Source organism: Gymnoscopelus braueri (genome assembly GCF_963280865.1).
Source record: "Gymnoscopelus braueri genome assembly, chromosome: 2".
Classification (NCBI taxonomy): Eukaryota; Metazoa; Chordata; class Actinopteri; order Myctophiformes; family Myctophidae; genus Gymnoscopelus; species Gymnoscopelus braueri.
The window spans coordinates 43,079,904-43,096,726 of NC_137604.1; the positions used below are offsets into that span (position 1 = coordinate 43,079,904).

A 16,823-nucleotide genomic window follows, 5' to 3' on the forward strand; every position below is an offset into this window, starting at 1 on the left:
GTATTTATTTTACTGAGGATAAGTTTAGGTTTAGGGTTACGCATAGTTTTACCGAGGTTACGTTTAGAAATACGTTTAGGTTGTGGCACCGTTTTACAGTACTGAGGTTACGTTTAGGAATACCAGCGCTGACCGTTCCGTGGTCGCCGGATTTGCCCCGGGGTGACTGTGTTTTGGGGCGAGCGTTTTGGTATTCGCAGTGACGCCTAGAGTGCGACTATGCGTGTGGCAGCGACGCTATTATTATAGTGGAGGTCTAGGGAATGACTTGTTTGGCTGCCTGTGTGGGGTGTAATAGTCATATTTTTGAAAAGAAAACGGACGGGCGTGTGTGTGGAGAGCACAGTAGGCTAGATTGTATTTTTGGTTGGTATCAGGGTAGCTGGGGCGCGCGTTGTGGCAGCGCACAGCACTGTGCGTGTTGTTGAATCATCGCACCTGCCGTACACAGAAGATGATGATGATGGTGGTGGACAACAAAGACTGATCGGTTGCGCTTCTCGAATGATAGGAGGAGACCATGGGGGTTATCTCTATCTCTACTACCTACACACTTTACTAGTAACACGGAATGATGTTTATTTAAAAGCCTTCGCTGCGCTGTGCTGAAATCTGCCATATGATCCGACCGATCTTTCGTGCACGCCGATCTGTGCTTTATTATGGTAGCTTAATTACCTTGGAACGGTTTATTTATATTATATCGACGTTCAGTTGTGCGTCTTCTTTTCTTTTTTTCGCTCGGACAGTTAATTTGCACATAGAAACGAGATATCGGGGCCTGTAGAATAGACTTGTGCTACAGCGGACCATATGCGGTGCCATTATGTGTCAACAGCAAAACCCGAAATTCCAATAGGTCGATTCATTCTGCAGTCGCAAGTCATAGATCAATGTGCCCTTTATCTTATCTTAATTAAGTAGAATCATAATGTGGGTGAATCCCTTGGACGTGCTGCTGGCCGGAGCGCTGTGGGTCACAGAGCGAGCCAACCCGTACTTCATCCTGCAGAAGCGTAAGGGCCATGGAGATGGTGGTGGAGGGCTGGCGGGTGAGTTCTCTATATCTATAAGATATCTACATCTATCTGTATAATATATTTAAGGTAGAGATAGATCTATATCTCTATAAGATAGATATATCTCTATCTCCATAAGATGGATAGATCTAAGGGCCATGGAGATGGTGGTGTGGAGCCTGGGCTGGCGAGTGAGTTCTCATCCCTCTTCTTCTCCTATTGCAGTGGGCTTCAACCCTTTTCATATTAAGGTCCATTATTTATTCGGCATTTGAGCCACGGACCACCATTTGATGAGATTTAGCCTCTCAGACCCAAGACTTTGAATATTTTGTTATTGTTGGGATACGATTTTGTCCACAATTCCATCCATGCTTTATTGATGTTGGTACCAATAGGAGAGATGACAGGCCAACGTTGATCAAAATAACTTTTTTTAAATAAGTAATGCAGATGTTTAACAATAATTTAACTCTTGAGAGCAAAATGAAACCAAATGGACCCTTATGGGCCATAAGGGTCCATTTGGTTTCATTTTAGACTCACAAGAGTTAAAGTTCTATAAGGGTTCATTTGGTTGGAGACCACCTGGAACCCCCTCAAGGACCACTGGAGGTCCCTGGACCACTGGTTGAGAACCACTGTCCTATAGGCCTACCGGCCCTTCTCTATGCTGCTATTATAAGGGCCCATTTGGTTCCGTTTGCACTCTCTCAGTGTAGTTTAATAGGTAGGCTATCAAGGGTTCATTTGGTTCCATTTGTAGGCTATATACTGTCAGTCATCACTGAGGATATGTGTACGGATGCGTACATACGCAACCATGCACTGCAGGAGATTGAGTGACACTGATACTGTAGTTCAGTGGTGTGTTCTTGATTTTTCCGGAGGGTATTTATACCATAATTATTCGCAGATATCTTCTGGACATAAGATAATGTAGTTACTCTTATGTCAAGAAGATTGACGTCTGGAGAATCACGTGTCCGATCACCAACTGTACCAGGTGTGCTTTTATAAGTGAACACTAGTGTCCCCTTCAAGAGTCTGATTCCTGTTATTGGATTGTCAATAGCCTACCCACTACCCAGACAATAGATTATGTGACAGTTTGCTGAGCAAAAACAAAAATCAATTCTCGCACATTATATTCAAAGTAGTGCTTCACCAACAAAGATTTCTTAAACAGATTACATTGCCACATTAGACCCCTGCATATAGTCTCTGCCAGGCTAGGTTTCCACTCGTGTCCATCCTTGTGTGTGTGTGTGTGTGTGTGTGTGTGTGTGTGTGTGTGTGTGTGTGTGTGTGTGTGTGTGTGTGTGTGTGTGTGTGTGTGTGTGTGTGTGTGTGTGTGTGTGTGTGTGTGTGTGTGTGTGTGTGTGTGTGTGTGTGTGTGTGTGTGCCTGTCTGTGAGCAGCTATTCTCAGGCACACAATTGGCATGAATCCTTGAATGCACACTCCCAGAAGGCTATGGAATAACCTCTGCCCCAATCTTTTTCAAATCGGCCTTACGGTTGAGCTATAACAGGCCACTTCACGTTTTGGCCTATAACTTTTGAACCGTGCATTGTACCATCAAACACACGTCCCCCCTGGATTCCTTGTATCATGATGCAACTCCCCAGGCCCCAGCCATTTGTGCCGGACTTCATTGATGCCATTTTCGCATTTTCTTCAAAACCTCACTTTTTGTTAGTACTACTACAAATGTTGTCCAAAACTCACACAAATTGGTACACATTACCTGTGCAGTCATGTGATCAAGAGTCCTCACAATCTGGGGTGCAGATGGCCTAGTGGTTAAGGCGCATACCACATACAGGCTCTAATGTAGCCGGCAGCGAGTTGCGGGTCCGATTCCAGAGCCCGGCGGCCTTTGCTGCGTGTCACTCCCTGTGCCTCTCTCCCTGTTTCCTGTCACACTTCTCTAAATAAAGGCAGAAAAGCCCCCAAAAATATCTTTACAAATTATAATTGAGAAGACTGACTTTCAAAATTCGTGGGCCCTGGTGTAGGGAACCCAGCCTGGTGGAGACCTGCACTTTTCTAGTTTATGTGTTACAGAGCTACAGTCCAGTCCTTGACTTTTCACAAGTTCTGATACACAATTAAAGATGAGTGCTAGGTAGGGATCGTAGGCGATGATGTGAACCAACTCATATAGTAACTATGGAATACAGAACAGATTGGATAATGCAGATACAGTATATAAAGCAAATGCTGCAAGGTGCAATAGACTACATCTGCCCTCTCAATTTGACTGAACTTGAACTATGCCTGTGAAGAAGAAAAGGTTATGGGAATCAATGGGTGAGATTCATTTGGTAGGGCACACCATCACTTTTCTCCCTTAATCCACAGTGAGATTTGTCTTGTACACCTTGACCCGGATTCGGTCTGTCAATGTTTAATTCATGGTGCAGAGTAGACGCCCTTAGACAATTGCGATATTAGATTTCCTCAAGATTTGATGTCTATGGAGGTTTTAAAAATAATCTAGAACATGTGATAAAAGTCAGTATAATTAGTGCTCGTTTAATTTTCACATGTCTGTGAAGATCTGCCTGGCATTGTTTCATTTTCAGTCATTTAGTGGTACAGTCGATGGACCAATCTGTTTTACCTTTAAATCAACCGAGGATGAGCTGAAATCTTGAATTCGACTTAAACACAATGTTGTCAACTGAACCATATAGTTCAATAATAATGTCCCGCTTTGTCACTGGCTAAAATGACCCCTTCTCACACTGGCAATCACAATAGCTCCATAACCATCCCTCTCATGTCGCCTGCCTCCGTCGAATATGCGACCGTAGCAACACAAAGTGCACTGAGTGGTGCGAGGGGATGATGTCATTGTTATGTAAACGGAGGAGCGGACTCTCTCTGTGTGCCAGTTGGCACTGAGCGGGCCCGGCTCACTGGCACTGCCCAGAAACACTCCTTCCAGGGGACTAGGGAATGCAAGTAGCAGCAACACAGAGGGAAGAGCTTATATTAGGTCAACTAATAAGGCCAAGCTTGAAATAACGCTGGGACCTTTAAGCATTCAGGTATTGTGGGTGTCCAAGTTAGCTGAGGGCCCATGACGTGTATGTCTGTCTGATGCACAGCTCAGATAGGCACTAGCTTCTTAAAGGGATAGTTCACCCCCAAATTTTTTTTCTTTTTTTCTATTGATTAGTCACCCCGCGGAGACTTGAATGGAAAACTTATGTTTTCCATTCATATGTTTTAGTTTTTGTCGCATTCCTAAGCCAATAATTTGATGACCAGCAGCTGTTCCGGTAGGAGACACAAAGGAGACTCTTTGTGTCTCCTACCGGAACCGCTGCCGGTCCGCATGGGGTGCCTAATCGCTAGGAAAAAAGTCATTTTGGGGGTGAACTATCCCTTTAACACCAACGTGCGTCTTTCAAGATACAATTGTGCCATCCCATACCTTTCAAATGTGTTATAAATGCATTCTGTGTTAAGTGTGTTTTGATCATAAGAAACGCCAACTGAATGCAGCGGCAGACAGAAGCTGTTAAGAATTCATGGTCGTTATTTATATCCTGTGAGACTGTGGCAACCACTTCCAATTTAAGCTGCCTCATAACATCTAAGACAAATTTATCTGAACATAACAATTAATATAGTAGATTCCACCTTGACAAGGATTTGGCTCTTGCAAAGGAGACATAGCCTAATTTTCGTCTGAAAGTTGACATGTTATTGGTTATGGTGTTGTCTGTACACAGGACAATGTTAGACCGTGCACGTGCATGTGATTTGGGTTTGGAATGCTCGAGAGATGAAGTCAAATAAATAATTGCAATCATCAAGCATAGACCTAGACACAAGCATAAGTGCAAATTCTGCGTGACAACTCTTGAAATGGTCAAGTGCTCAGAGTTCAAAATTTCACCATCATGACAGTCATTTTCTTATCTGACATTTCACAATGCAGAGAGCAATCTTCTCGTTTGCCTGGCTTGAACTGAACTACATTTTCCATATAATCAATGCTAATCTCAGGTAGCTAATTGCTCATCTTGACCCTCTTTCTTTCTTTACCTGTTCATATCTTTCACAGGGTGGACAACATTATTATTATTATCTACTACACAACTGGTGTCTTTTATCAAATGACTTAGAAAATGGCAGCATGATGTTAAAGTGGTAAACACACTGCAGCTGCAGATGCAGCGAAACGTGAACAAAATGGACACGTGATGATGATCCAAGAAGAGATCAGGTTGCTGTTATCTGAAACCATATTGATTTTTCTTTTGTATCTGGGGACAGAATATGGACCTTTGTGTGCTCCATGGAAACATCCTACATCACCAAATGCTGTCTCACAAGCAGAATATAGGCTGTGAGAGAACATTTACTATACCACTATATTTACTATATAAAAATAGGATTGGATAACATAGAAAACAACAACAGACAACAACAAACAAACAATAGAAGACAATTTTCTCATTTGCTGTTTTTCATTCTGTCTGTTATTAAATGGACAAATAACCATACTCTTTTAAAGATGCTGCTGTTTTACAACAGTGTTTTGCTTTACCTTAACAATAGGCACTAGGCAGCCCTGCCTCTGGTCTTGTTTTCCTATTTTAGAAAAGCACAAGGCATCACATGAGTTTGTGGCTCCCTCCTCTCTTTGCCTGGAGACTGCTGTTTGTGCAGTACTGTATGCTTGCTAAGACTTCCTCTTCAGACATTTCTATAACAAAGGAAACATTTCTCATTACAGCTGCTTAGTTTCTGTTGCTTATTTCATTTGACATGTACAGTAGGCAGTGCACGCCAACTCATACATCATCTATGGAAAGGAAATCATTAACTCATGCATTGATGATTCTGTATGGTAGGAAATGGACTGTAGAGTGTTTGCCTTGAAGAAACTAGTCAGGCTTTATGGAGGTCAACTCAGGTCTGACATGTGCACATAAACAGGCTGGTTAGGTTTGAAAACCAATGCGTTACAGAGGAGATTTTGTAAAGCATAGTGTGTTTGGCAAATTGAAATCAATGTGAGATCTAAATATATTTGAAGGCTGTTTAATAAATTTATTAATTTATTAAAATCCTGACTGCAATGTAACCCTAACCCTTATAGGACAGATTACATTTAGGATCTTCAGAAAAGTCAAAATGAGAATTTCACACTCATTCCTAGTATCAGTCTGTCAAGAGGATGAAAAGAGAGTGGTCTCGCACCCTTCAGTGGTCTCCTTTCTTGTGCATAACACCTCTGTTTCTCGTGTCAAACCACATAAATGTGACATAGTAGGCCAGACTGTGTTGACTTCAGTAGCAGCACCTCTGTAACAATGCTTAGTCTGTGAGTGGTCTCTTGTCTAGTTATGCATTAGTGATTGATTCTGCCACAAACGAGTTACAAAGAGCATTAGATCAGTGTTGCGGGTGGGTTGTGACCCAAAAGTTGACCATAATGTATTTTATTTAAAAAAAAATATCTCTTGACTGACTCCACTTGCTCCCTTTTTGTCTCTAGTCATCTATATCTTCTATTTCTGTGTGGGTCTCGTCTCCCATGGCAACTCAACCCATGCTTGCGTCTAACCCACAGGAATATTCACAGCTGTGGAGGATAGCTGTCAGCGACAGTCTATTTATAATGTAGCTTTACTTTTGACTTTGAGCAGGGCATTGTCATAATTTCCTGCTCTGCTTATGTATGTGCACTGTAATTGGCCTCTCTGGAGGTGCTTTTCACTTTTAGCATTTTTCTGTTGTGGGTTCATCAACTACAATTGTGTGACTGATTTGCATATTTTATTGCTGGTTCAGAGGGTAGCCTATACAGTAATGTCCTGTACTGAGTGCATGTTGAACACAAATTCCTAGCAACAAAAACTATGTGAGCTACACTCCAAAGCTTGGGTACCATGCTAAATGTCAGGCACACAAACCATTTGCATGGCATTAAAATAATGTTTTGTTATTATTATTATTATCATTTTATTTTAGCCTGGGTTTGTTTTGCTTTCTAGCATACAGCCGTTATTCACAACAGCAGCCGGTATTGGCGTAAGTTAAAAACCCTTCCAGTGCATTATGGCACTCCATTATCTGTCTCAGTCTGGTCCATTAGATTAGAGGCTGCTGTTGCTTTATCTCAGGTGACTTCATCCTCACTCACCTTCGCAGCACATCGATCAGTCACACACTGTATGCTGAACAACATCAGCACACTGTTCAGCACTGAGTAAGGAGGTACACAGCTGCTAGCTATTTGACTGGCGTTATTTGAGTCATTGCCATTGAAGTTTTCCACTCTTTTTTTTTTACTGAACTTTTAAATGTTTTAATCTAAATTGAATCACAGGGGGAAGTGGATAGAAAGGGGACTTTTCTTTCCTGTCAATTTATGTATTGCTATTGTTTTCCAACATGACAACCTGATTTACTTTTGAATTTCACAGAGAAAAATGTCTCTGTACTGAGAATTATCATGAATGACAGAGAGCCTGTGCTGTGTGATAGCTTATAAGAAAACACTTAGAGGTTTCGAGAACATTTCAGAGCACACAGAGGAGGGATGTTGATGGGAATATGATTGGGGTGGCACGTTCTTAAATAAATCATGGACATTAATGTACTATTCATCAAGCTTTATAGGCAACTCTCACACTAATCAATTTCTCTCTGGATACTCTTTGTACTCTTGTGCTCTACATAATGGAGTAATTAAAGTCTGTCTGGTTTGTGTGAATTATTACTGCGTATAATATACTGTAGAGTCTTTGTCTGTGACACCACCGTCTCAGTCAAACCAGTTCACTCATTCTATTCTGGGCTCTTCCCACAGGTCTGCTGGTGGGTACCCTGGACGTGGTCCTAGACTCCAGCGCTCGAGTTGCTCCATATAGGATCCTGTACCAGACACCGGACTCCTTAGGTTACTGGATCATTGCTCATGGTATGAAACCCCACTTTTTCTTCTCCTCTGAGTTCTGGCTCTAATGTCGCATTGTGCGACACCATCATATAAATCAAGCTTCAATCAGATAGTAAATCAGGTTAGGATCACAGGAATATTGTCTGGGCACACTGTAGCTCTGGTTCTTGTAAGTCTGATCTCACTTTGGATAAGGGAAAATATCAGAGATGTCAAAATACATTTTAAGGCTGCTTTGTGAACCTCTCTAGACCTTGAGCATCTTTAAGGTAACGATACAGATCCAAATGCTTGCTGCAGCCTGTACAACTCTCTTCAGACATAGAGGCTAACGGTGATTTATGGAAAGGGTCCCCGTATTTCTTTTAGGCCTCATGAAGCCCACCCCACCCCCAATACCACTTAAAACTACATCCTCATATCCTGTCTATCCCCACTTGAGCAGCTGAATGCCAAACATTACATCATGCCCCAGTGCTTTTAAAGGGCCACATTAATGTTCAAATATGACAGGATACGTCATGTCCTGGAATTCATTATTATTAATATTCATGATTCCTTTTATTGTTTTTGTTGTTGCTGTTTTGTGTCATCTGCCTTTTCACTTTAAAGTAATTGAAAAAATCCTCACGCACATGCATTAGAAAGACAATATCAGTCACCAGAACCAGGGACATGTGTTTTCAATTAATCAAGCATGGTTAAAATGGAGTATGAAGTAAAGTTAAAGGTACTGTAAGTGATATTCTTTGGTTAAAACAAAAATGTTTTTTTGTAGAGTGTTTTTGTATAGAGTGTTTGTTCTGTAGTAGGAGTCTCCCCATCTCTCCAGCTCTTAAATAAACAGAAAATACATGTTCAGGTGGGTTGCCAAATCAGGAGAGAGTAGGCTACCCAATTTATCAGCCTCATTTTTATAGTGTTCCAATTTTGTCTGCTCATTTATTAGTGTCTTCACTTCCAATTTCACTTGTTTAATCTTTATCCTGTCTGAGTTCTCTATCCTGACTGTTACTGAACAAACACTCTATAGCAATAATTACTATCACAATATAGAGCTATTTAACACTTATTTGAACCAAAGAAAATCACTTACCCGCTACCTTAAAGTTGCAATGTTTTATATAGGAAGGGGGCATGTCTGATTCAATTTGCCTCAATTTGCCTTCCCTAAGAGCTGACATGTAAGAAAGATGGTAGTCTTAGCAGTAATCTATGCAAATAAAAATTATGCAAATTGAAAGAAGATGGATCGGGTGTGGGGTGTATGTACAGTATGTACAGTAATGAGCATTCTCTTGTGTGCTGTATTTTGCATGCTTGTTTGCACAATGCTTACATGGTCGGGGCAATTACACACAGCATGCGAGATTTGGAAACGCATGTCTATTGTTTAAGACTTTTCCATGGCATGATAAGGTGAGTCATGAAAGGCTCAACGTGAAATGAACAAAATTAATGCTCTGCCTTATTTGGCTTAACCATCTTCAATACAGATGTTATTTTGATGTTATTTCTGTACTAGAATTTTCCTGATGAAATGACATCTTGATGCCCATATTATGAAAAACTAGAAAAGTGCATTCCTCGGAGTGCAGGTCTCTGCCAGGCCGGGTTGGCGAACCAGGCCAAAACATTGTGGTGGAGGTTCTTCCTTGGCCTTCTGAGAGTGTGCATGCAAAGTTTCACGCCGATCGGTCCAGCGGTGCCGGAGATTAGCTGTTTACAGTTTGACAGACAGACAGACAAACAGGAGCAAAAACATAGTCTCACTTTCCGGCCTTCTATTATTTAGTGCAATTTCAGGGTGTATTTGTTCTTCATAATTTGTTCGTTCAGCACCAACAAATCAACATTTCAATCACAATGTGCAATATTGCATTTAAGTGGTTCCCTGCTGTGCCAACTGTACCAAATGATAAAAACATGGTTTTCATTACCTTTCTACGTCTGAAATGGAAGCTAGCCTACAAAAGTGCTGCCGGGCCCTGAAATGATTGTAGCTCACTTCCTCCGTTTCTCCTTCCCGTGCTGTCTTTCACTCACTACATTCCCTCTCTCCTTTCTTCCCTACTCTTCCTCTCTGCTTTCCGCTATCCCTCTGTCCATCCCTCCCTCCACCCAACCTTCACAGCCCATAACACTTCTGAACCCACTGCAGCCCAGAGAGACAAAGTGAGAGAGAGGGGAGTAGTCTGTCACTCAGGGCTCATGCAGGGGATGGGGAAGGATGATGACTCACAGCAGACTGCCTTAATTTAATCGGTTTCTGTTGTTGGGCAATCCCCCACGTTTAACCTCTGCTAACTACTAACAATTATTGGTTATTGTTTCTCGTTATAAAACTCTGTACCACATTGACAAGTACAAACGGCACATTTCACGTACTGTATGTCAAGGATCATCAGATTCACTCTACACATGAAACCTCCTGTGCCATAGCAGCATACCCAAGTGATGTGGTCTTACTGTAAATGTTCTGCATTGAGTCTGCTGTGCATATTGATGCTTCTGGTTGCTGCACGCATACAATTCAAAACACTGGTGACGACCTACAAAGCAATCAAGGGCATGACACTCCATTATCTTCAGTTCATGATCCACCCTTACATCCCTTCCTGCACACTTTGTAGACCAGCTAACACGTCTGTCCCTCCCTTCCCTACGACACCACAACACTCTGAGCGTCCTAGACTCTTCTTCGTCCAGCCAAACTGTGGAATAAACCCCCCCCCCCCCCTATTCTCACAATGTTCGCCTCTTTCTTTTATTATTTGACAATTTGGCCAATGTTTGACCAGTTTTTATAGTAGTTTGTGGATTACTTGCTGCAGTATTGGTCTTTTTCTTTTTAGGTATTAAAAAAGTCTTAAAAATCCTTAAATCATCACTTCACTGTCATCTGGGGACCCCCCCAAATCATGTGGGGACCCCCCTGGGGGTCCCGACCCACAGGTTGAGAACCACTGTTATAGATAGATGTTAGAGTTGGACATAATGTTTGCTTGTCCACAAAAAATGCTAAGAATGCTGTTTCTGCATGTTCTTTAGACAGATGCTGGCTTTCATGTTTACCTTTATCCTATGTTACATTGTAGCACTTAAGTGTTTTCTTTCCCCTCTTCTGATCTTGCACTTTATAAGTCGCTCTGGGTGAGAGCGTCTACTAAAAGCCTGAGATTATGGACAGAGAGTCTGAATTGATCTTCATTAGCCTCTTTATAGAACTCTTTGCTGCCAACTGCTAGACATGGCAGACACAGAGGTCGAGGTTGAGCAACGGAGCTACTTTGCATTGTAGATCAGTGTTTCTCAACCAGTGTGACGAAACCCCAAAATGGTTCATCAGATGTTCTCAGGGGTTCATCATGGCTGAAGAACAAGATGACATTTGTTGGCCAATCAAATCTGGATGTAAACCGTGTGATACCGTGTTACTGTCGTCCAATAATCATTGCTTCAAGCACAAAATTACCGTACGTTCCCAGTGGGAAACCAGTCTATAGATCATACAAACTACTATGCTAGCAAGCTGGTATAACATGTTTTTTGGGGCTGTATGTCCCTCTGGGCTAAGAACACCAGCTGAGCTAAATACATACATTATAAAAGAGATTGTAAATGGTTCACTTCCTTCCCCTCCACCTGTTCCTCCAGGGACGTCCCGTAAGGAGATCACTGAGCACTGGGAGTGGCTGGAGAACAACCTCCTGCAGACGCTCTCCATCTTTGAGAATGAGAATGACATCACAACCTTTGTCAAGGGCAAAGTCCAGGTGACTGTTGAATACATGTTGACTCGGATGTTATTATTAGCTTTTAAGTTTGTTTTCCATTCAGAAGTTGCTTTATCAGTCAGTTGGTGAATTCATCGGTAGGAAAGACTAGCATAGGATATATATATTTTTTGTGTTAAGAGAGGGGTGGATAATAGCTCCTTTCTTTAGAAAATAACTATCATTTTCAAATTTCAAATTACTAAAAAGAAAGAATCTGTCAGGTGAACTTTACAAATGAACACCAAAGAACATTTCTGCTTCATTAGAAGCTCAAGATGTGTTTGTCCTGAATGCAATATGGATTTAACACAAATAAAATTGTGCTTCAACTTGAGAATTAAAACTACATAATGTACAGGCAAACACTGCAATAAACAAGGAAAATATTTCAGTGTTCACAGCACATTCATCTTACAATGTGCAATTTTCTGTGGAATATTGGTAAAGATTCATGTGTAAACAATTCAGAACTGTAGAGACTTGCTGGATCAAAGACCTCTTCTTATGCATTCCTTAAACAATCACCCAAAACTAGCTGAACCTCTTAGTGTGAATCACCTACTGTACATCTAGTACAGCTGTGCCTCCCTCACGTACTGTAGCTTTATCACCCTCTCTCTGCCTCTATTCAGGGCATCATAGCAGAGTACAACAAGAACCACGATGTGAAAGAGGACGATGACACAGACAAGTTCAAGGAGGCCATGGCTAAGTTCCGTAAGCTGTTTGGAATGCCTGAAGAGGAGAAGCTGGTGAACTACTACTCCTGTAGCTACTGGAAGGGCAAGGTGCCACGCCAGGGCTGGCTTTACCTGAGCATCAACCACGTCTGCTTCTACTCCTACCTGCTAGGGAAAGAGGGTAGGACGTGTGTGTGTGTGTGTGTGTGTGTGTGCGCGTGTGTGAGTGTGTGTGTACGGACGCCCCAGAGAAGGAAAAGCACAAGAAAGTTGGCCAACTGCAGGCACACCAAATGTCTTTGAAATTCTAGTTGAACAATACATTCTATAAACCATAGCATCTGGCCGTTGTGCAAAATAATTGCTGCGTTTATGAGAAAATTGATTCCTGATTATGTCTGTTTGCCTCCATTGTGACCATATTGTTCTCTCACACGCACACTTCAATAAAACACCAATTAGTCAGCTGGATTGAGATCAGTGTGTTGGGAAATATTTATGAGCCAGTCAATTTGTGTCAAGGGGCTAGCAAGGAGAGAGGAAATGAAGTTGTTCTATGTATTGTATCTGTGTCTGACAGCCTCTCTCATACAAAATAATGAATAACACACCGATGCAATTATTATCTCCACCAGGCCAGACGGCCGAAGGCTGGAGATTATGTTTTCGCCCCTGTCCGTCTGTGTGTGTCCGTCTATTGCTCTCTCTATCCCTGTCTGTCGTTCTGTATTTCTCTTTCCCCCTTTTCACATCTGTCTTTCTCTGTAACACCACCCCACCGTCCCACTGCCACATCTCTCACTTTCTCTCTCTCTCTCTCTCAGCCAAACTGGTGGTGCGCTGGGCAGACATCACCCAGCTGGAGAGGAGCTCCACCCTGGTGCTGCCCGATGTCATCAAGGTGAGCACGCGCTCCAGCGAGCACGTCTTCTCTGTCTTCCTGAACATCAAAGAGACCTTCAAGCTGGCCGAGCAGCTGGCCAACATCGCCATGCGGCAGCTACTGGACAACAAGGGCTTCGAGCAGGACCGCTCGCTGCCCAAACTCAAGAGGAAGTCCCCCAAGAAGGTGTCTGCACTCAAGAGGTGAGGGTCTTATGCGTGCTTCAGTGATGAAGAGTCATGCTAGGCGTTGCTCAACAAACCCGGCATATTTTCAGATGAAAAGTGTCTGCACTATCTCCAGCTGAAATGTACTTTTATTTTTTTATTACACTTTGTCACCACATCATAAATCAGGCTTAATGAACACAAAGAATTAGTGCAGGTGAGATAACAAAGGCCTTTTCAAAAGATCTGGGCTCCAGATCAAAGAAAACCTGCGGTGAGACAGACTTGAATTATATAATTATAGACTGGCAATAAATGACGTAGATGGTAGAAGAGTATTACTAGTCAGCTGGAAGTAGATGGTAGAAGAGTATTACTAGTCAGCTGGTAAAGTCTTAAAACTTAACTGCCCACTTAAAGTTCAGCTGTAGCGGAATACATTATGGAAAACACTGCGGTTTCAGCTGCAAAGAGCAGGTGTCAGCCGTCAGCCAAGCCAATAAAATGAGCCGTGTGGTTCCAGTTTTGCATATGCAGCACTCTTTCTGCAAGCATGTCTTAGCTTCACTGTAAAGTAACATCATTCCCATGAGGCTGTATAATCATTTTCCTGCATGTTATCTCAGGGTGCATTAAATAAAAAATTCTCTCTGGATAGCAAATGGTGGTAAAGATGCCTATAGCCACTTTGTCTCATACCAGACTATTGCCTATATTTTGTCCTAACCGGTGCAACGATGCAAGTTGGGAATGCATGCCCCACCTGGTTTTACAACACCGCTTGCACTTGTTGTCAGAGTACTCGTTGTACCCGTTGTCAGAGTACTCGGCGTGGTACCCATAGTGCAGTGGTTCTCAAACTTTTTCACGTGAAGGACCCCCAAAATGATACATATTTTGCTGCGGACCCCCATCTCACATTTTGTGACAGTGACCCCGAAGAAGCAGTTAAAGATTTGAGTTAAATATGTTCGCTTTAAAAATATATATATATTCAAAGAATAGCAAAAAAAATCACGATAAAAAAAAAGTAGATCTACAAGCTCATGCCGCGCTATGAGCTTGTATATCTGCTATTTTCAGGGATCTTGATATATCGGTATACTGTATATGCGTTCTGGACAACCACCTGTCAGACTAGCATATACCCAGGTCATCAGCGAGACACGGCATGTTTGAAGTTGAACGGCTGGGCAGTGCCCGAGTTATGCCATTTACAGATACACAGACATCGGTTCTGTGAATGAATAGTTAGATGGATGTATTTGACTGTATTCTACTACTTATTTACCTTCAGGGATCTGGATGCTAGAGCTAAGAGCGAACGGTACAGAGCCCTGTTCCGTCTACCCAAAGACGAGAAACTGGATGGGCACACGGACTGCACCCTGTGGACCCCCTTCAACAAGATGCACATCCTGGGCCAGATGTTTGTGTCTACCAACTACATCTGCTTTACCAGCAAGGAAGAAACCCTGTGTAGCCTCATCATCCCATTACGTGAGGTAAAGCAGTTGTCTTCCTGTCTGTCTCTCAAATGTGTCTATGTTGCATGCCATCCTGTCGCTTTGGGGAAGAAAACCATGGCAGAGATGGTAACTGGTATGTCTTATGTCACCATTGCCTTCTAGGTCACCATCGTGGAGAAGGCGGACAGCTCCAATGTTCTGCCAAGCCCATTGTCCATCAGCACCAAGAACCGCATGACCTTCCTGTTCGCCAACCTGAAGGATCGTGACTTCCTGGTGCAGAGAATCTCCGACTTCCTGCAGCAAACCACCTCCAAGATCTATCTGGAGAGAGAGCTCACCGGCAGTCTCACCAGCTCCGATGACGAGGTAAGTGAAATCTCTATTGTCCCTGAAAATAAATGTGGTTTGTTGATGGGACCTCAATTTAAAATAAAACAACTTAATAATTTATTTCTTTATGATACCGATTCTGATACCTGAACTTGCTTATTGGTCGACAGAGAGTACTAATCTGTACCAGTGCGTTTGAAAAAAGATATGATCGTTTTTTTAACTACTATACTAAGATGTGGTATGATTGCTATCATTATATGGCCTGGCTCATTTTAAACCCTAATATATACAGAGCATTTTGACAAGGACATTTTGCTATCTCTGACTAACGTTACACTCTGTCTCCGCTGGCGTTGTTGTTTACCTGTGTATTGTAAATGAGCATGATAAATTACATGATATTGGATCGGTGCATAGAGCTGTGTACTCACCAATAGTGCTAGTAACTACTATGGAAAATGACGTGTTTGAGGCTCTTTAGAAGTGTAGTAAGGGGAAGGAAATAAGCATATAAGAATATGCAACGTAACTCTGACATGCAAAAAACTGCAACTCAGTGCAGTAAATATTTCAGTCAAACGGCTGTCTTCACAGCTCAAGTATGCATCATACTGCATGTCCAAAAGGCCACTGATTATGACAATAATGAGCTGTGTCTCCCTTCAGGTGTACTCCCAGTCAGGCTCTCTGCTCTCCTCCAGCCCCCAACGCAGTTTGGGGTCAGATAGCGAGCGCCATTTCAACCTTAATGACAACAGTGTGCCGACTGCCACCCAGGCCCTCATGACCATGTACCGCCGCCGCTCGCCAGAAGAATTTAACCCCAAACTGGTGAGTTCAGGATATCTTGGCGTCAAAATGGTCAAAGGCGTGTAATGTGGTCAAGCATGACGAGACGCAATCTAATGTAGTGTGACTCAATTTTAATTACACTTTGCACTTCTCTGGTGTCTTGTGCTGAAAACCCTGAAGGTTAATTTGCAAGAACCCAAGAAAAGGTCACTATAAATAAATAAATAAATACATTAAATGTGTGTATGCATGCGTAAGTGTATATCCATGTGTAAGTGGATATAGGAGATTCAATGGGCCCCATTTCTGTTCCTGTAAATAAAAGCTACATGGAAAGATATATTGATTTCTTCCAGGCACTGTCTATAAACAAAGACTGGTCAGTCGTTAACCTCAGTAAAGTGTCACTCTGACCAAGGATATACAGTAAATCACTGCTGGACGCACACTCGATAGAGAATACATGAAGCAAGAGATAGGAAATTAGAACACAGAAAATGTATTTAATCCGACTGTTCCATAGAACTAGTGGTGGTGAACAAAGCCTGGCACAAAATGTGTGGGGAGTGGTTATTACCAGTACTGTATTCATGAGAGCCATGCCATTGTGTTGGAGGAGTGATGATAACAGAGGTGATAACATTATAAAACAAAGGAAAAAAATATATATTTTTGAAATATAGTGTTAAACTAAAAACAGGGGAGAACAAATTTCATACAGAAAAAGATCCAATTATTGAGATCCCGCGTCAACCGTTCATGATGGTC

General features: G+C 42.2%; 1 protein-coding gene across 1 annotated transcript in view; it reads left to right on the forward strand.

Moving 5' to 3' along the window:
- Positions 1-284: 284 nt before the first annotated feature.
- tbc1d9 (TBC1 domain family, member 9 (with GRAM domain)) overlaps positions 285-16,823 on the forward strand; it is a 33,388-nt gene continuing 16,849 nt past the window's right edge. The window contains 8 exon segments of the mRNA XM_080450029.1: positions 285-1,052; positions 7,860-7,970; positions 11,607-11,725; positions 12,361-12,589; positions 13,233-13,494; positions 14,756-14,963; positions 15,090-15,296; positions 15,930-16,094. Coding sequence (XP_080306155.1) covers positions 932-1,052; positions 7,860-7,970; positions 11,607-11,725; positions 12,361-12,589; positions 13,233-13,494; positions 14,756-14,963; positions 15,090-15,296; positions 15,930-16,094 — 1,422 coding nt within the window. The 5' untranslated portion in view covers positions 285-931.